Source organism: Callithrix jacchus, chromosome 10, assembly GCF_049354715.1.
Source record: "Callithrix jacchus isolate 240 chromosome 10, calJac240_pri, whole genome shotgun sequence".
NCBI lineage: Eukaryota > Metazoa > Chordata > Mammalia > Primates > Cebidae > Callithrix > Callithrix jacchus.
This window is the reverse complement of record NC_133511.1, coordinates 66710350-66732289: the sequence shown is the minus strand read 5'-3', so window position 1 is coordinate 66732289 and position 21940 is coordinate 66710350. Positions and strand designations below refer to the sequence as shown.

Genomic DNA, 21940 nt, shown 5'->3' with positions numbered 1-21940 from the left:
CAATGCCCGGTCACGGATGAACTTGACAAACATCAAGACTGTCTAGGAAAACATGACCTCACCAAATGGAACTAAATAAGACACTGGGGACCAATCCCGGAGAGACAGGGGCTCATGCTTTTGTGTGAGAGACAGAGATATGTGACCTTTCAGACAGAATTCACAATCGCTATTTTGAGGAAACTCAACAAAATTCAAGATAACAGAAAAGGAATTCAGAAAATTTCTCTATCAGATAAATTTAACAAAGCAATTGAAATAATCAAAAAGAACAGAAATTATGGAGTTGAAAATGCAATTGACATGGTAAGGAATGCATCAGTCTCTTAACATAGTTAATGAGACAGAAGTAAGAATTAGTGAGCTTGAAGACAGGTTATTTGAAAATACGCAAAGGAGGCAAAAGAAAAACAGAAAAAACAATGCAGCACACCTACAATAGAAAATAGCCTCAAAGGGCAAATTTAAGAGTTACTGGTCTTAAAGAGGAGGTAGAGAGACTGACATAGAAAATTTATTCAACAGAACTTCTCAAACCTAGAGAAACATGTCAGTATTCAAGTACAAGAAGGCTATAGAACATTAAGCAGATTTAACCCAAATGAGAATGCCTCAAGACATTTGATAATCAAACTCCCAAAGATTGAGGAGAAAGAAAGAATTCTAAAAGCAGGTAGAGAAAAGAAACAAATTATATATAATGGAGCTCCAATACATCTGGAAGTAGACATCTCAGTGAAAACCTTACAGGCTAGGAGAGAGTGGCATAACATATTTAAAATGCTGAAGGAAAAAAAAAAAACTTTTATTCTAAAATAGTATATCCAGTCAAAATATCCTTCAAACATGAAAAAGGATAAAGACTTTCCCAGACACACAAAAGGTGGGAGATTTCATCAACACCAGACTTACAAGAAATGCTAAAGGAAGTTCTTCCATCTGAAAGAAAAGGACATTAATGAATACTAAGAAATTATCTGAAGGTACAAAACACAATGATAAGTACACAGAAAAACACAGAATAACATTGTAATTGTGGTGTTTAAACTACTTATTTTGAGGAGAAACATTTAAAAAGAAACCAATCAATAATATTAACTACAACGACTTTTCAAGACATAAACAGTAAAATAGTATGGAAATAGAAACAATAGATATAAATAGGTTGGGCATGGTGGCTCGTACCTGTAATCCCAGCACTTTGGGAGGCTGAGGTGGATGGATTGCTTGAGCCCAGGAATTCAAGACCAACCTGGACAACATGGTGAGACCCCATCTCTGCAAAAAATGCAAAAAGTTGGCCAGGTATAGTGGTATGTGCCAGTAGACCCAGCTACTCAGGAGGCTGAGGTGGGAGGATCACTTGAGCTGGGAGGCAGTGGGTGTAGTAAGCTGAGATCACACCACTGCACTCCAGCCTGGGCAACAGCAGGAGACCTTGTCTTAAAAGGAGAAAAAAGAAAAGAAGTAGAAATACAAAAATTAAAAAGCAGGATGCTGAAGTTAAAATGTAGAGTTTTTATTGGTTTTCTCTATGTTTGTTAGTTTGTTTATGAAATCAGTTTTAAATTGTCACTTTTAAATAATGGGTTATAAGACACTATTTGCAAGCAACCTCAAACCAAAAACATACAACAGATACACAAAAAATAAAAAGCAAGATATTTAAACATACCACCAAAAAAAATTACCTTCATTAAAAGGAAGACAGGAAAGAAGGAAGAGAAGACCATAAAACAGCTGGAAACAAAGTGGTAGAAGTAAGTCCTCATTAATAATAACATTGAATGTAAATGGACTAAACTCTTCAATCAAAAGACACGGAGTGGTTGAATGGATACAAAAACAAGACCCACTGACCTGTTGCCGACTAGAAACACACTTCATCTATAATGGTACACATAGACTGAAAAAGTGAAGGACAAAGATATTCCATGCTAATGCAAACTAAAAAAGAGCGGGGTGGCTATGTATATATCAGACAAAATAGATTTCAAGACAAAATATAAAAAGAGGTAAAGTTCATTAAATGATAAAGGGATCAATTCAGCAAGAAAATATAATAGTTATATATGCACCTAACACTGGAGCACCCAGATATGTAAAGCAAATACTATTAGAGCTAAACAGGGAGAGATGGACCTCAATACAGTAATAGCTAGAGACTTCAATACCCCACTTTCAGCATTGGACAGATAATCCAGACTGAAAATCAACACAAAAAATTTACCTAATCTGCACTGTGTATCAGATGCACCTAATGGTTACCTACAGAACACTTTATCCAATAGCTGCAGAATACACATTCTTCTCCAACACGTGGATCATTCTCAAAGATAGACCATGTTAGGCCAAAGATGTTTTATAACATTCAAAAAATTGAAATTATATCAAGTACATTCTTGACCACAATGGAATAAAACTAGTAATCAATAAGAGGAGGAATTTTGGATACTCTACAAACACATGGAAAATAAACAGTATGCTCCTAAATGACCAGTGGGCCAATGAAGAAATTAAGAAATTTTAAATTTTATTGAAACAAACTATAACGAAACAACATACCAAAGCCTGTGAGATACAGCAAAAGCAGTACTAAGAGGAAAATTTATAGCTATAAGCACCTACATCAAGAATGTAGAAAACCCTCAACCAAACTAACGATGCATCGTAAAGAAGTAGAAGAGCAAGAGCAAACCAAATTGAAAATTTGTAGAGACAAGAAATAAAGATTAGAGCAGAAATAAATGAAATAAAAAAATAGAAAAGATCAACAAAATGAAAAGTTGGTTTTTGAAAAGATAAAATTGACAAACCTTTAGCTAGATTAAGAAAAAAAGAAAGACCCAAATAAATAAAATCAGTTGAAAAAGGAGACATTATACCTGATATTGCAGAAATTCAGAGGATTACTAGAGGATAGTATGAGCAACTATATGCCAATAAGTTGGAAAATCTAGAAGAAATGGATAAATTTCTAGACACAACCTACTGAGATTGAACCATAAAGAAATCCAAAACCTGAACATTCCAATAACAAGTAATAAAATCAAAGCTGTAATTAAAAAGTCTCCCAGTAAAGAAAATATGGGACCTGATGGCTTTACTGCTGAATTTTACCAAACATTTAAAAAAGAACTAACAACAGTCCTACTCAAACTATTCCAAAAATAGAGGAGGAGGGAATAATTTTAGACTCTTTTCTATGCTGCCAGTATTTCCCTAATACCAAAACCAGACAGACAAAAAAAAAAAAAAAAAAATACAGGCCAATACCCTCAATGAATATTGATGCAAAAATCATCAGCAAAATAATAGCAAACCAAATTCAACAACACATCACAAAGATTATTCAGGCTGGACACAGTGGCTTGTGCCTGTATTCTCATCACTTTGGGAGGCTGAGGCTGGTGGATTGCTTGAGGTCAGGAGTTCAAGATCAGCCTGGCCAACATGGTGAAACCCCGTCTTTTCTGAAAATACAAAAATCAGCCAGGTGTGATGTTGCACACTTGTAATTCCAGCTACTCAAGAGGCTGAGGTGGGGGGATTGCCTGAACCTGGGAAACGGAGGTTGCAGTGAGCCAGGATCACGCCACTGCCCTCTATCCTGGATGACAGAGCAAGACTGTTTCAAAAAAAAAGAAAAAGAAAAAGGCCGGGCGTGGTGGCTCACGCCTGTAATCCCAACACTTTGGGAGGCCTAGGCAGGTGGATCACGAGGTCAAGAGATCGAGACCATCCTGGTCAACATGGTGAAACCCCGTCTCTACTAAAAATGCAAAAAAGATTAACTGGGCATCGTGCTGCGTGCCTGTAATCCCAGCTACTAAGGAGGCTGAGGCAGGAGAATTGCCTGAACCCAGGAGGTGGAGGTTGCGGTGAGCTGAGATCGCGCCATTGCACTCCAGCCTGGGTAACAAGAGTGAAACTCCGTCTCAAAAAAAAAAAGAAAGAAAAAGATTATTTATTATGACCAAGTGGGATTTATCCTGGGGATGGGAGTATGGTTCAGCATATGCAAATCAATCAATGTGATTCATCATATTAACAGAATGAAGGATAAATGCTTTTCATCTGATGCTTGAAAAGCATTTGATCAAATTCAACATCCCTTCATGATGTTGAATTTATCATGTTTTATTTTATTTTAAAAACCTTGAAAAATAACTGACTATAGAAGAAATATAATACAATAAAAGCCACATACGATAGACCCACAGCTAGTATCATACTAAAACGATGATATACGGAAAGTTTAAAGCTTTCTTTTAAGATCTGGAACACGGCAAGGATGATCACTTTCATCAATGTTATCCAACATAGTATTGGAAGACTTAGCTAGAGCAGTCAGACAAGAGAAAGAAAGAAAGGACGGACATCCAAATTGGAAAGGAAGAAGTCAAATTATCCTAATTTTGCAGGTGATATAAACTTATACTTAGAAAATCCTAAAGACTCTAAAAAAACTATTGGAACTGATCAATTTGATAAAGTTACAAAGGATACAAAATCGATGTACAAAAATTAGCATTTTCATATGCCAACAGCAAACAATCTGAAAAAGAAACCAAGAAAGTAACCCTATTTATAGTAGCTACAAATAAAATACCTAGGAATTAACCAAAGAAGTGAAATACAATGAAATCTGTAAAACATTGATGAAAGAAATTGAAGAGGACACAAAAAAAGGGAAAGATATATTGCATGTTCATGGATTGGAAGAATCAACATTGTTAAAATGTCCATAACACCCAAAGCAGTCTATAGATGCAACACAATCCCTATCAAAATACCGATGATATTCTTCACAAAATGGAAGAAACAATTCTAAAATTTATATAGAACCACAAGACAAACAAACAAATACAGAATAGCCAAAGCTATCCTGATAGAAAAGAACAAAACTGGAGGAATAATATTACCTGACTTCAAATTTTACCAGAGTTATAGCAGTCGGAACAGCCTGGTACTGCCATAAACACAGACACATAGACCAATGGAACAGAATAAAGAACCCAGAAACAAATCCATACATCTACAGTGAACTCATGTTCAATAGAGGTGCTAAGAACATATGTTGGGGCAAGGATGATTTCTTCAGTAAATGATGCTGGGAAAACTGGATATCCATATCCAGAAGAATGAAACTAGACTCATATTTCTTGCCATCTACAAAAATCAAATATGAATTAAAGACTCAAATTCAAGACCTCAAATTATGAAAGTACTTAAAGAAAACATTGAGAAAACTCTCCAGGACATTGGACTGTGGAAAGATTTTTTTTTTTTGCTACGGAGTCTCGCACTGTCACCCAGGCTGTAGTGCAGTGGCCCAGTCTCAGCTCACTGCAATCTCTGCCTCCTGGGTTCAAGCAATTCTCCTGCCTCAGCCTCCCAAGTAGTTGGGACTACAGGCGTGTACCACCATGCCCAGCTATTTTTTTTTTTTTTGTATTTTTAGTAGACATGGGGTTTCACCATGTTGGCCCGAGTGGTCTTGATCTCCTGACCTCATGATTCGCCCGTCTCAGCCTTCCAGAGTGCTGGGATTACCAGCAAGAACCATTTCACCCAGCTGCAAAGATTTTTTTGAGTAATACCCCACAAGCACAGGCAACCAAAGCAAAAATGGACAAATGGGATAAGGTCAAGTTAAGAGGCTTCTGCACAGCAAAGGAAACAACAAAGTGAAGAAACAGCCCACAGAATTGGAGAAAATATTTGCAAACTATCCATGCGACAAGGGATTAATTACCAAAAATATAAGGAGCTCAACAACTCTATAGGAAAAAAATATAATAATCCAATTTTAAAATAGGCAAAAGATCTGAATAGACATTTCTCAAAGGAGTACATTCATATGACAGACAGGCATATGAAAAGGTGCTCAACATCATTGATAACCTCAATTCATTGCATTGAGAAATGCAAATGAAAACTATAATGAGGTATCATACCCCAGTTAAAATGCCTTTTATCCAAAAGTTAGGTTGTAACAAATACTAGGGAGGATGTAGAGAAAAGGGAACCCTCATACGCTGTTGGTGACAATGTAAATTAGTAAAGCCACTATGGAGAACAGTTTGTTGATTCCTAAAAAAAAAAACTAAACTAAAAATAGAACTACCATATAATCCAGCAACCCCACTACTAGGTATATAACCAAAGGAAGGGAAATCAGTACATCAAAGAGATACTACACTCCCATGTTTATTACAGTACTATTCATAATGCCCAAGATTTGGAAGCAACCAAAGTGTCCATCAGTAGATGAATGGATAAGGAAAATGTGGTACATATACACAAAGGAGTACTATTTGGCCATAAGAAAGAATGAGATCCCTGTCATTTGCAACAACATGGATGGAACTGGAGGTCATTATGATAAGTGAAATAAGCCAGGCACAGAAAAACTTCACATGTTCTCACTTATTTGTGGGAGCTAAAAATTAAAACAATTGAACTCATGGAGATGGAAAGTAGAAAGATGGTTACCAGAGGCTGGGAAGAGTAGTGGATCGGGGGAGGGAGGTGGAAAGGTGGGGACAAGTGGGGTTGGTTAATGAGTACAAAAATATTTAGATAGAATGAGTAAGATCTTGTATTTGATGGCACAACAGGGTGACTAGAGTAAACAATAGTTTACTGCGTATTTTTTAATAGCTAAACAGGTATAATTAGATTGTTTTGCACACAAAGGATAAATGCTGAAAGTGATGAATACCTCATGAAGTGATGATTACCTCATTTGCCTGATATGATAGTTATACATTGTTTGTATAAAAATATGTAATGTACCCCACAAATACATTAACATACCCTTACCATGTACCCACAATTTTTAAAAAAACAGTACCACAGTGATTCACTTATCAAACTGGCCAAAATTAAGTTTGAGGATATCATGTGTTTGTGGGGTTACCTATTTCTCCATGCTTTCCCCAATACTTGATAAACCTCTAAGAACCTGTTTTGTTAGCCAACAAAACTGTACTAATATTTTCCCAGCTGACTTTGTAAGAAGATAATATGAGATTATCTTAGATAATCTGGTGAGATTACAAAGTGATACAGAAGCATTTTATTACTACCCAGATCTTACTTACTTCCAATCTTATCTCTTGTTCTCTAGTCTAGGGTTAGGATAGTGGGCCTTAGTTTTGGCTATACATTAGAATCACCTGGGGAAGTCTGAAATGTATAAATAACTTTGGCTCTTAACCCAGTTCACCTGAATCAGAATTTCTGGTGGGTTAGCACCTGGGCAGTATTGTTTAGGTGATTCTGTTATGCAGCCAGGGTTGGAAACCACCTGGAGCCATGAAGCTTGGATTTGAAAATTGGCTCTGTCACCACTTATTAGCTATTTAGACTTGGGCAAGTTACTTAATCTCTCTGTAAAATGCCCTCATCTGTAAAATGCTGAATATTATGTCTAAGTAGTAAAGAGTTGTGAGGAGAAAGTTAGGTAATTCATTTGAAGCACTTAGATTGCTGACTGGCACATAGTAAGATTTAGTAGATATTAGCTGCTACTGCTATTGTTGCAATTATTGCTAACACCATAATATTCTAGTGAGAAAATGGCTGGAGAAGTCTAGTTCTTAATAGCTGCTTTCCATTTATCCATTTCAGCAGTAGCAAAGTTGTACTATTTGTGATAAGATCTGGAATAGCTACCATAGGTGTACTCTTGACACTTTTTATTGTCTTTATAGCCCATGTTAGTCTATGAATTTGTTCATTTATTTTTTTCTAGTCTTCCTCCATCATAGTAGAATGTAGATACCATGAGTGGAGGAATATTGCCAATATTTCTCCCTCAGGGAACCCCATTACACTCCATTGGTGCCAGATTTTTATTAGAAAGATTTGTTAAATAAATGAAAATTTTGTTTTTAATATTTGTAGTGATCTTCTGACAGGCACCTATGATTGCAAATCATTTCTTTCAAGTTAACCTGGTTCTATTCTTTTATCTAGAACAATCAAGCAAATTAATATTATCTTTGCCACTAATTTATTTCTAACATATGGATTTGTTTTTGACATTGAAGGCTTTACTGTCACTAAGTAACTCCTGTAAATTAGCAAATAGCTTTCAGAAACAAACTGCAAGGTATAGTAGAATATTCCATTGTTGCCTTTAAAGGTATGTATTAGCGTAACAGAAGTAAAAACAGATCTGATTTTCTAGGTGACTTTAAAAATATGACTTAAGAATCTGACTTGTTTTGTGATTTACATTGACTTCTATATTGGTAACTTACCTTGGGTCTAGTTCTGTTTTTACTCCTAATTTGTTATGTGACCCTGGGCAAATAATTTTTATCTCTTGGCCTCGTTTTCTCATTCATAAAATGTGAGAGTTAGACTGGACAGTTCTTTTATTTTATTCCTAAAAGTTAAAAGAAATTTGGTGATATTTGCTAACCCTATTAGTGATATATTATCAAAGAATGTAGTTTAGTTGAGGAAGAAGATCCTCAATTATTTCAGATTTCTTTCAGCCTCTAAAACTGTATCTCCCCCATATATTATGATTTCTTTTTAAATACATTTTTATTTAACAGGTGCACAAGCTTGTATGTTCTGCAGTATCTGTCTTAAGTGAATCTCTGGTAGATTCCATGACTTCTGCTACTTTCAGTGTTATTTCATGATTTGAATGTGTTTGTGTGATGTCCTGAGCCAAGATATAAACTGACTCACTGTCCTTATCTAAGTGATTCTCTCTCCAGCGTAAGGAAAAGGTATCCAAGGAATATAGATGAAAACCAGAGCTCAGAGTCATTGTCTAAAGGCTTGTAACTGTGTGTTTGAAGAAAGGATAGAAAGAGTTAAGATTGAAAGAAGGATTTAGGTAGAGAAAGCCATATTTTGAAGTTGGGACAGAACCACAATATATGCCAAAACTAGTAGAAAACCATTATTCTTTCATTTTGCTTAAAACTAGAAAGTCTTTTGATTTTTTGGGGACCTTTGAATTCTGATGGCAATTCATTTTACAAAGTTATCATTGGTAATTGGGCAAAATTTGTTATCCTAGATGTGTCTTAACTACTTTTCCTTTTTCTTCTAGGCAGCGATTATTAGTAGAGTTCAGTGTAGGATTGTGGCTTTGGATCTGCGAAGTCATGGTGAGTAAAGTTCTTAATTAGTCATTAACTGAATTATAGCCATCAAACCCCTTTGAATAGTCATAATTATTAGAAATTTCAACATGGCCATAAAATAACCTAGTCCATTCCATTTGGGCCTTTTTTTTTTTTTTTTTTTTTTGAGATGGAGTTTCACTCTGTCGCCTATGCTGGAGTGCAGTGGCATAATCTTAGCTCACTGCAACCTCTGCCTCCTGAGTTTAAGCAATTCTCCTGCCTCAGTCTCCTGAGTAGCTGGGATTACAGGTGTGTGCCACCATTCCTGGCTGATATTTATATTTTTAGTAGAAACAGGGTTTTACCATGTTGACCAGGCTGGTATCAAACTCTTGACCTGAAGTGATCCATATACCTCATCCTCCCAGAGTGCTGACATTCTAGGTGTGAGCCACTGCGCCCAGCTCCATTTGGGCATTTTGAAGGAAGTTCTAGGTTCTAGTCTTTACAAATGTATATGTGTATATATATATTAAAGTTTTATATGTAGTATTCATTTTTGTATTTTATATGTTTTGTGTTTTGTTTTGTTTTTTGAGATGGATTCTTGTTCTGTTGCCCAGGCTGGAGTGCAATGGCGTGGTCTCAGCTCAGTGCAACCTCCACCTCTCGGGTTCAAATGATTCTCTTGCCTCAGCTTCCCAAGTAGCTGGGATTACAGGCACTCACCACTATGCCCAGATAATTTTTGTATTTTTAGTAGAGACAGGGTTTCACCATGTTGGCTAGGCTGTTCTCCAACTCCTGACCTCTTGATCCACCTGCTTCAGCCTCTCAAAGTGCTGGGATTACAGGCGTGAGCCACCACGCCCAGCCTTTTTTATATTGTATATGTTTTAGGCTAAGAAAATGTCATTTAAAGTAACCAAATTCTTGATGTATAAGGAATGTGGATAAATCTTTGCTAGGCTACTGTAATTATCCTCCTTAGGATAACTATAGATATTTGTCTGTAGAAAATCCTTGCTAAACCCATTGTGTAAAATTATAAAGTCCCTATTCCACTGTCCAAAGATGATATTTTTAAAAGAGAGTATTCCTGCTTTTATAATTCCTGTCTTGGGGAATTTTATCTCTAAAATATTTTCATCTTAGGTGAAACAAAAGTCAAAAATCCTGAAGATCTGTCTGCAGAAACTATGGCAAAGTAAGTAACCAAACATTTCTTATACATTGCCTGGCTCCTGTCACTATTATAAATAGTACTATAACTTTATCACTTTCCTGGTGAGATTGTTAGGGAATAATTACTACCACAAGGAAAATTTTACTTCTGTTCTCTTTCCTCTGCTTTTGGTTTCTCCTTACTATTTAATCTTGAAAGAAACCTGCATCTTTCTTGTTATGTCCAATGCAATGGTCATCATATAAAGCACTTGAAAATTCTTCAAGGCACTGAAGGCTTTTGAGAAGTTTTCTTCTGTTGATGGAATTGCATTGAACCTGGATACCTATTGTGGACTGATGCTTGGAAAAGTATGCAAGAGGCCTTGAGAGTATCTTCTTAAAGTATCCTGCACACATTCTTTGTCCTATGTGATAGAAAGATCAGAACATGATATTAAAAAATAGCAGTTATATCCTGGGCCTAAAGTAAAAAATGAATGTAGCATGTATAGTGGCTGTCAAAACTGCTCACTCATCAGAAGCACTTGAGAAGTTACTAGACATACAGATGACTTAGCCCTACTCCAGACCTACTTCTAACAGTGGGGTCTGAACATTTATATTTTGGTGAAGCTCTATATAGGAATCTGATGGAGCCAGTTCAGTGACTCTTGTTTGGGAACCACTGACCTATAGTGTAATTAGGATTTTCTAACCATAAGAATAAATCTTTTCCTTCAGAGCCCAAACTGGTATGGCAATAATTTTAATATTATTATTTCTTCACTATCCACCTGGAGATAATTAGTTTTATTACTATAATAGGTGTTATTTGTGTACTTTTTATTTGCCAACTTGCATTAAAGTATAAACTAAACATTTATTAAGAATAAATCATTAACTTATTTTGTTTAATCATTTATTCAAACTAAATCCTCATTATTAACTCTGTAATACAGATATACCCTTTTACAGATGAGGAAACTGGCTCATATAGGTTGAATAACTGTATGAAATCACACAGTCAGTAGACTGAACTTATGATCATTCAACTATAGTGCTTGGCAGAGAGAGAGAGAAAGAAATAATATGTATAATATGAATACCATTCCACTCAATGAACATATGCCTTAAAAACTATGAAAAGAGAGGTAAGAATCTGTTCCCCCAATTGTTCCTACTGCCTTTGTTAATATGAGAGCAATACATCCTCAAATTGTCAAGCCTGTTAGTGATACCTGTAGGAAGATCTGTGAATGATTTTTAAGGAAGTAAAGGGTTTCTTGACTTTTAACAAAAAAGTGAAATACATCATCTGAGTGTCCAGGCAGTCAGACATATTGATGATGATGGCTTGGTTGACATTCTACAGGAAATTGAAGAATTAATTGAGAAACTTAAGGAAACATTGACTAAATAATAATGTTTCAGTCTGGGGTTCATCAGGAGAGAGAAGCCACATAGTAATTTGAATAAGTAAAGTCACATATAAAGAATTATTCACTATAAAAGGGGATTGTAATGAGAGATTGGTAGTAAGAAGTAAAGAAAATGTGGCACATATACACCATGGAATACTACGCAGCCATAAAAAACGATGAATTCGTGTCCTTTGTAGGGACTTGGATGAATCTGGAAACCGTCATCCTCAGCAAATTGACACAAGAACAGAAAACCAAACACCACATGTTCTCACTCATAGGCAGGTGCTGAACAATGAGAACACGTGGGCTCAGAGAGAAGAGCATCACACACTAGGGGTAGTGGTGGGGGGGCTAGGGGAGGGATAGCAAGGAGTGGGGAGGATGGGGAAGGGTAACATGGGGAGAAATGCTGGATATAGATGAAGGGGGAATAGAGGCAGCAAGCCATCTGGTTATGTATGCACCTATGCAACAACCCTGCACGTGTATCCCAGAACCTAAAGTAAAATTTAAAAAAAAAAAAAAAGAAGAAGTAAAGAAAACTCTTACTAATATAGGAATAGCAGATATAAGGAACAGCCACTACTCCCTTGAGCTGAGGTAGTGCAGGCATGGTTGAAATCTAGAACTTATTGGAGAATGCATGACTATGGCCTACCGAAGGTTAGAAATTGCTGAAAATCTGCCCTTTGGAACGTGACAGAATTCTGCCCTCTAGGGTATAGGGAAAGCTGTTCGTGGGGCGGTATCTCACCAGAGGCACTGGGCTATAAAACACTGGGTGAGGAAGGGCTAGAGTACTAGAGAAGCCACTTGTGCTGGAGGAATTATGCAGGAATTGGCAGGAGTTGGGTACTGGGGAAGTTCTGCGTTTCTCTAGCACCCTCCATTAGTGTAGCTTAACATCCTGCCTACTGGCAAGGGAAAATTACTTAAAGGCCTCAAATCTATTTTTGTAGAGCAGGCAATGAAGGATGAATTGGAGTTGAGGCAGTAAGTTGATAACTGGCACAAAAAAATTTTTTTAATGATAAAAATCATCCACAGTAGATGAAGATGACCAAGAATCAAAAAGCTGGACAAATTGGATTCTTGCTGAAATTATTTAAGCAGTAAAATATTTGTGTGATTTCTGAATTCAATTACTCTGTGAAAAAAAAAAATCTCAAAATGGGCATACTTATATCAACTGCAGAACCTAAATACTACATAAGAAAGTATGTGAAAAAGCCAGAATTTGAGCTTGGGTCATTCTGATATTCCAGTTTCTGTGATACACAGTAATGCTTCTCAGAAAATTAACCTAGTATTAAAATATGACAGAATCCCCTTAAAAAACATCCACCAAAATTGTGATACATCCAGTTATAGCCTAGATTTGTGGGTAACCCTTGCTACTTCATCTTTATTGTATTTCTCTGGATTTTCAGGACTTACCTCAAGTAAGGTACTTGTTGACTGAATGCTCTGCTTTACTTTAATAACAATACATTTCTCTTAGTGGTAGATGATCAAGTGATTGATCATAACTACCTTCTCCCTGGGTAAACATGCCTTTCCTAAGCTTAGACAGGATGTTCAGTTGGTATGTTTCAGACCTCTCTACCTTGTGCATGAAGCAGATACTGCAGAACCCCTTCAATTCAATTAATTGTATTTTAAGGAGACTTGGACTTAGATAATTGTCCATAGCATCCTTTTATTTTACTCATTATCTGTTACCAACTAAAAGTTTTTTGGAATTATTGAAGACTTATTCTGGAAATTTCATGTGATCAACTTTAGTCTTTTCTCAAAAAAAAAAAAAGTTTGCTCCCAAAATTATACCCAGTATTGTTTTAGATTAATTAATTGAGCATGTAAGTTTTTCTGGTCTGTCATTTTAATATGCAGAATTCGCTCTGGAATACTACTTGTTTTTTATTTTTTTAGAAACTGTATGTATAATAATTTCTGCTGTGTTACTTACTCTAAAGACCACTTATTATCTAATCTTTGTTCCTGATATTTTCCAGTAGTCTCTGAGCAAAGGCATCATGGTTTTGACTTTATGGAATTACTCTGACTTCACAGTACCCTATGCCACGGGGAGATGGCTTTGCCAGTTATAACTGAGGTGTAATTTTTTGAATTTTTGCAATCAGACCTTGGTGATAACCTTGAGTAGTAGGATATAAGTAACTCTCGCATGCTTAGTGTCCCAATAGTGGAACACTAGGCATAAATGGGTTAACCCATTGAAACATTGAAAATATGTTTCAGTGAGGTATCAAGAATTTATAGCTCTTTTTATTTGGTAGAAATGAAACAATATTGTTATAGACCGAGTGAGATTAATTGATTAATACAGACCCTTCTAGACAGGGCTGCTGAAGGATTACATTGGGTGATGTTTTAAGAAAGTTTACAGCACAATTGAAAAAGCAGCACTGAATAAGTATTAGTTCTCTTTTCTTTCCTTCATATCATTTTTGTCTTGCAGAGAGAATTTTATGTTAGTATAGAAGCAGCATTGGTGTCAAAGAAGCTTGGACTTTTCATCTTAACTATTTGTTCTCACTTTGGATGACTGACAGAATTGCTTCACTTTCTGTCTTAATCTTAAATTTAAGTCCGAAGGAATATTAAACTATTTGTTTTCACTTACAAAGTTTGATGGCCTCCTTATCTCCCATTTAGATTGTCTACAATTGCCGAGGCTACCCTGTTCACTCCTGTAATTATTGTATGAGATTTTAAAAATCAATTCATACAGAACTAATAACATTTGCCTTTGCCATTATAAATACTGTAGAGACTATATATGAAAGTCTCTGTTCCTACATTGACACCTGTTAACACTGTGTGAGTGCTTAAGGTATGTAGTGACACTCAGCAAGACAAAAACTTTCTTTTGAAGTCGACTCAGCCACTCCCAAGAGAAGACAGTAGATACGAGCCTAAAAAATAATAATAATAAGGCAGTAGAGTCACTGGGTCTCCAGAAACACACCTTACTGTTCTTATCCACCTATTGCTATAGCAAGGAAGGCCTATATGCAATTAAAAACCAAACTTCATACTTCAGTTCTCATTTTCAAAGCTTTAAAATTGGACTTCGTTAAATAGATCCACCCATTATTGAAGACTAGAACCAAAGCCAATAAAATTAGCTCTGAACACCTTTCTAGTTTCTCAGAGCACTGTACTTATATTTATGTTCATCCTTCAAACAAATATCCATGAGAAATTGTAAATAATAATTAACATTTGTATAGCATTTTACTCTTTTGAAATATTTTCTTGTTCACTTCTCAGTTAATCCTCAAAGCAATCCAGAGCAGTCAGTGATAGTTTTTTCTTTTTTTTTTAAAGGTGATGTAACTCAGTTTCTGAGAGATTAAGTAACTAATGCAAGATCACATAGTGAAAAATACACTGAGACTAGGGCTCATCTTGTGATTCCAAGGTTTACTACATTATAATGCTTAATAAATTTTTTTCCCTGATTTATAGATGGGAAAATTGAAACAGAGAAGTTAAATGCTATTTCCAGAGTTTCAGTCTTAGGTTCAAAATAAAGGTATATGTTTATGTAATTGTACTACATGTGTAGAACAGTGAAAGTGTCATATAAAAGAAAATTCAGTAATTTGGGTTCTTACTCCTTTACCTACCATTTATCTGGAGAAATAGGTATGTGGCTACACGTACCAATATTGCGGGCATGTTAGAAGGTTTACAGAGGTATATTTGTAAGATGGCCCAATAGACTTTCACAGTTTCCCAGCACTGTTACAGACCAAAGGAAGGAACTGGGACAGAAAACTGTTTTTTCAGTGTTGTCAGAAAGCATTCTTAGCTCTGTTTTTTCTCTTTGCAGAGACGTTGGCAATGTGGTTGAAGCCATGTATGGGGACCTTCCTCCTCCAATTATGCTGATTGGACACAGCATGGGTGGTGCCATTGCAGTCCACACAGCATCATCCAACCTGGTACCAAGCCTTTTGGGTCTGTGCATGATTGATGTTGTAGAAGGTGAGTTTTCTTAGCACTGACCAGATCAGGATTTGACTTATAAGAGACATCCATGGTAGATTATTACCTTGTCTTAGTTTATTGTTGATTTAATTCATCTTGAAATATGTCCCTCTGTCTTTATATCTTTTTAAAGTTTATACAAGATAACCGTTTTTCCATGTCATCAAAAACTCTTCATTAACATCTTTTTATGGCTGCATATTTTTATCCTGTGTCTATTCTGTAATTGTATTTAATTATATAAAAAGAAGCTGCCATGTCTTTTATGACCAAGCTTCAGAAGTCACACTGCTGCTTACAAATACAAGTCATCCTATTCAGTGTGAGGGTATGACATAAGGAAATGAATACCCTAGAGGCAAAAATTATTGAGGGCCATCTTTATTTCTCTGCAAGCATCACCAAATTCTGTTGTCATCAAGAGCAGATATATAGTTGTTGACTCTGTAAGTGCAAATTCTCAGAATTAGTTAAATATGTGGTTACAGTTTTTGTTTGATATCCAGGTACGGCGATGGATGCACTTAATAGCATGCAGAATTTCTTACGAGGTCGTCCTAAAACCTTCAAGTCTCTGGAGAATGCTATTGAATGGAGGTAACTAACAAATCTTTGTCACCTTTATTTAATCTGTTTGTTTGCTTGTTTGCTTGCTTGCTTGCTTATTTATTTATTTAGGAGACAAGTTCTCACTGTCACCCAGGCTGGAGTGCAGTGGCATGATCCTAGTTCACTGTAACCTTGAAATCCCAGTTCAAGCAATCCTCCCACCTCAACCTCTGATAGCTAAGACTACAGGTGCATTCCACCATACCTGGCTAATTTTTTAATTTTTTGTCGAAATGAGGTCTTGCTATGTTGCCCAGGCTGTCCTCAAATAATTCTCCTGCTTTAGCCTAGCCTCAAATAATCAAAATTCCTGGCCTCAAGTAATCCTCCCACTTTAGCCTTCAAAAGTGTAGGGGTTACAGGCATGAGCCACAGTGCCCAGCCACTGTTGCCTTTATTTTAAATGTTAGATTGTAGCTTCTTTTTTTTTTTTTTTTTGAGACAGCGTCTTACTCTGCCACCCAGGCTGGAGTGCAGTGGCGCAATCTCAGCTCACTGCAACCTCCGCCTTCCAGGTTCAGACAGTTCTCCTGCCTCAGCCTCCTGAGTAGTTGAGATTACAGGTTCGTGCCACCACACCTGGCTAATTTTTTTGTATTTTTAGTAGAGACAGGGTTTCACCATGTTGGTCAGGCTGGTCTCGAACTCCTGACCTCATGATCTGCCAATCTCAGCCTCCCAGAGTGCTGGGGTTACAGGCATGAGCCACTGTGCCCGGCCAACCTTTCTTTTTTGTTAGCTCAAGCACCAAGTTCAAAGAATAGAAGTTCAGTTGCCATACTTTATTATAATAGCATATGAGGAAACATGTAAACAGCAGAATTTTTTTTGAATATTTAAAAATATTTTAGATGTGGCTTAGTTGTCTGAAGCCCATTCTTTTTCCAATACATGATAGTACCTCTTGGAATCTTAGTAATTCTTGATCATCTACTTTCTGGCTGTTTCTGCCTCTGAGGAGAGGTTGGACTAGGTGGGTTTTTTTTTTTTTTTTTTGAGACACAGTTTCGCTCTTGTTACCCAGGCTGGAGTGCAATGGCGCGATCTCGGCTCACCGCAACCTCCGCCTCCTGGGTTCAGGCAATTCTCCTGCCTCAGCCTCCCGAGTAGCTGGGATTACAGGCACGCGCCACCATGCCCAGCTAATTTTTTGTATTTTTAGTAGAGACGGGGTTTCACCGTGTTGACCAGGATGGTCTAGATCTCTTGACCTCGTAATCCACCCGCCTCGGCCTCCCAAAGTGCTGGGATTACAGGGTTGAGCCACTGCGCCCGGCCTGGACTAGGTGGTTTTTAAGGCCTCATCCGTCTCTGATGCTCCATGGTTTTAGATTTACTTTCTGTGTTTCACATAAAATTATGGAGAAATGGAAGGTGGCTATAGGTTCGTTTCCGTCAAATTTATTTGGACTTTGGGTAAATAAACTCAACGGGTAAATAGTTTTTATAAAAATCAGTGACAGAATTCCATTTAAGCAAAGGAATGAACTTATTCAGTTAATCATTTCATAAAGTATTTAATAAACATTTATTTTGTGCTAACAAGTGAAGATTCAGAGATGAGTAAAACACTGTCCTTTCCCACAAGATCAGTCTTTGGATAAATGTCTTCATCATCCTGTTTTCCTTCCTATTCTTCTAACTCCATCACCAGTCTCTTCTTCAGAACATTTTCTCTTAAGTTCTCCACACCACCAAGATGACTCTTTCATCAAAATTACTAGACACCTTTAAATCTATATTATATTGTACTGCATATCCTTAAGTTTTCTAATCCTCCTTTGAGGGATATGCTCAGATTGTTAATTTTCATTAGTGTCTGTCTTAATGCCATTCTGCATCATAAGGGAAGAAGTTATTCTATGTTTCTTTTCTACTTTTATATAGCATATGGCATACTGTCCTAGCAGGCAGAATATATCTTTTAACTGAATCAGATATCAAGTGGACATTTAGAACTTGGTAAATATATCCTAGGAGTTTTCCTGGGACAAAGGGTCTTATGCGAGAATATGGCTTGTCAGAATGATATCTGTGTTCAGTGAGGTTGTTTCTACCATTTCCTGTTCACTACTGTGTTGCAGGATTCCTGTTCTCGCAGAAATACCAAAGATCTGTTTTGGGCAGACAGCATTGAGAATGTAGCTGCTGCCAGCTTGGCTTGTACCTCAGGTGCCCTGCCTGCTTCCCTAGTAACAACCAGTGAGAAAATTATTCTAGACTTGTCTCAGTAAGCCCATCCATCTTTTATCCAAACTTTTTTTCTTTTTTTTTTGAGACAGAGTCTCACTCTGTCGCCCAGGCTGGAGTGCAGAGGCATGATCACAGCTCTCACCGCAGCCTTGACCTTCTGGGCCCAAGCGATCCTTCTGCCTCAGCCACCCAAATAGCTGGGACTACAGGTGTGCACCACCATGCCCAGCTAATTTTTTTTTGGGGGGGGGTTCTTTTTTTTTTGTAGAGACAGGGTTTTGTTGGCCAGGCTGGTCTTGAACTCCTGGGCTCAAGCAGTCTGCCCATCCCCCTCAGCCTCTCAAAGTCATGGGATTATAGGTACTAACCACTGCCCCTGGCCCTTTTTCCAAACTCTTAAAATTTATTTGGTAAATATATTTTTTCTAGTGCCTAAGATGTATTAGTACCTGATCTAAGAACTACAAGATGAATCAGGCTCAGTTCGTATCATCAAAAAACTGGGTATGCAAACAAGGAAATGCATAAACACAACACAATGAAGGAAGCCAGGGCATATAGAAGAAGGGCACCTAATGCAGCCTGGGTATCATGGTAGGCCTTGTCTTAAAGTAGTCTTGTTTCTTTTGCCAGATGCAGGATAGGATAAGAGTTCTGTATGTTAAATATTAAAATGTTTTGGGTTTCATGAAAGTCACTGATTTTTCTGAACCTGAAAATTATTATACTATGAGGTATTTGGTAATTTTGTTTTTTATTCTGCTGGGTATCTGAATCAAATTTATGACTGATGGCCATTTTGGCTATTCCAAATTTTTTTTTTTAATGTTGAAATATAAGGCCAATGAATTACTGCTTTTGCTCTCATAGGTTTCCTAATGAGAGGCAGTAGGGGTATAGTCATTAAGAACCTGGGCTTTAGGCCAGGTGTGGTGGTTCACACCTGTAGTCCCAGTGCCTTGGGAGGCTGTGATAGGAATATTGCTTGAGGCCAGGAGTTTGAGAACAGCCTAGGCAACATAGTGAGACCCTGCCTCTTAAAAAAAATTTTCAAAAAAATTAGCCGGGTGTGGTAGCATATGCCTGTAGTCCCAGCTACTCAGGAGGCTAAGGCGGGAGGATCATTTGAACCCAGAAGTTCCAGGTTACAGTGAGCTATGATCATGCCACTGCAGTTTAGCCTGAACAACAGAGACCGACCCTGTCTCAAAAAAAAAAAAAAAAAAAATTAAGGGGAACCTGGGCTTTGAGGTCAGACAGATAGAAATTTGCATCTTGGTTACACCACTCTGACTGTTCTGAGGAAAATCGAATAGAAGAAGAAGTGGGGAATGAGGTGTGAAGTTGATCAGGAGACTATTGTAGTAATATAGAAGAGTAATAATGGTAAACATAGACTAGGATGGCAACAGAAAGAAAGAGAGTCATATTTTTAATGTATTTTCAAGGTAGAGCTGACAGGACTGGTTTATGGATTGGACGTTGGAAGAGAGATAGGGGCAGGCAGGAAGGGTCCTAAGGATGACTTCTAGGTTTTTAGCCCAAGCAATTGGGTGAATAGTAGAAACAGAAAGAAGTAGATATGGGAGCAGATAAGGGGCAGAGAATCAGTTTTGTCTGGATAAACTCAAATGCTTATTACACATCTAAGTGGAAATGTTAAGTAGGCAGTTGTATATTCTAGTTAGAAGAGGTTAAACTAGAGATAAATTCAAGAATCGTCATCACATACTTAATATTTAAAGGTGAAAGATTGAATGTAAAGACCTAGAAACTTTATAGGAAAAAGATCCAAGACTGAGTCTTGGGATATTCCACAATATTTAGAGCTTGGGAAGAAGAGGAAGACCCAATAAAGAAACTGGAAAGGAACAGTTGATGAGGTAAAAGGAAAACCAGGTGAGTATAGCAAGTGTTTGTAGAAGGAAGGAGAGAACAACGGTGTCAAATGCTGCAGAGAGACCGAGTAAGATGAGGACCAAGAAATAACCATTGGAATTGGCATCATAGAGGTAACCTTGACAAAATATCAGAAAATAAATGGGAGATAAAATTCGGATATAAGTTGGGGAAAGGATGAAAGATAACAAAGTAGAGAAAGCAAGATAACTCTTTAGAGGAGCTTTGCTGCATAGGAGAGTAGAGAAATGGAGTAAAGCTAGTTAATGCGGCATTGGGAATATTTTTAAAGTCTAGAGAGTAGAGATGTTTGTGACATCCATGAGACAAAAAAAAAAAAATGATGCAGAAGAGAGACAGTCTAACTGAAGGAAACAATATCCTTTCAGAAGCAAGAGGGGATGGGAACTAGTGCCCAAGGCTGGCTTGATAGGAATAGAGGTACTTCATTTATTAAACAGGCATCAAGGCAAAGTACATTATTACATATACTGGTAAATTTGTGGATTCAGTTGGTAGTTAAAAGATGAGGTAATAGTTCTGATTGCCTCTTTTTATCATTAAGGAACAATGCCATTATCTGAAGAGGGGGGCTTTAGAATTTTGAATGATTTTTTTAACATAAGAAATGAGATTTGAAGAAGTGGTTTTTTTCTGGTGTTTGCTTCAGGCAGTGTTTCCAGTTCTCCTGGGAATACAGTCATTTTGCTTTGCCCTTAATTGTACTTAGGGGGACAAATGTGAGAAGACTAATTTATTCAGATAGCCTAAGCTCTGTAGTAGGGCATAAAAGGCCCTGGAGAAGCTGGTGCCTGCCCAGCAATCCTATTCTGTCACACTCCCCCTTTGCCTCCTCCTCCCTGCTTTTCCTTGCATCCAGTCCTCTAAAATCATTATCCTGCCAACTTTCACATCACAATGCCTTTGTTCACAATGTGCCCTCTGCCTAGAATGCTCTAACCAACCTCTTTTATTTTCTGGTTAAACTTCTTATCTATTCTCAGTTCAGCAATGACCTTTGGGAAGCTTTCTCTGACCTCATTCATGATAAAGTGCCTTCTTTGAACCTTGCCTTATTATGTTAACATTAAATGCATCTTTTTCTCCCTACTGAATTATGTGTTTCTTGAATATAGGCCTGGCATATAGTATCCTCTTGATAAATATGGGCAGAACTGAAATGGCTATGATGTCTTTACTTAACTTTTACTACCTACCTTATAACCATGTAGCCAGGTGAGTAGTAGTGGCAATCTCCATAGTAAGAAACGCTGGTGACCACTGCTTTTTATTAGGTCTCACATAATCTGTAGAATTATTCATTTGATTTCAGTGATGTAATACAATGGATACTGAATAGCCTTCTCTCTTCCTTCTTTTCTTTCCTAGTGTGAAGAGTGGCCAAATTCGAAATCTGGAGTCAGCCCGTGTCTCAATGGTTGGCCAAGTCAAACAGTAGGTCTCATTCTTCCCCCTCAGTCTGGTTAGAGGCTGAATCATGGTGAGGGAATTACAGATTGCTTGTTT

General features: G+C 37.2%; 1 protein-coding gene across 4 annotated transcripts in view; it reads left to right on the top strand.

Annotated features, from left to right (window-relative positions):
• Positions 1-21940, top strand: part of PPME1 (protein phosphatase methylesterase 1) — a 75232-nt gene that overhangs the window by 34400 nt on the left and 18892 nt on the right. For all 4 annotated transcript variants that reach the window (XM_054241936.2, XM_054241935.2, XM_054241932.2 and 1 more), the window contains exons 4-8: positions 9086-9143; positions 10257-10308; positions 15555-15709; positions 16219-16309; positions 21803-21868. In XM_054241936.2, coding sequence (XP_054097911.1) covers positions 9086-9143; positions 10257-10308; positions 15555-15709; positions 16219-16309; positions 21803-21868 — 422 coding nt within the window. The remainder of the gene's footprint in view (positions 1-9085; positions 9144-10256; positions 10309-15554; positions 15710-16218; positions 16310-21802; positions 21869-21940) is intronic.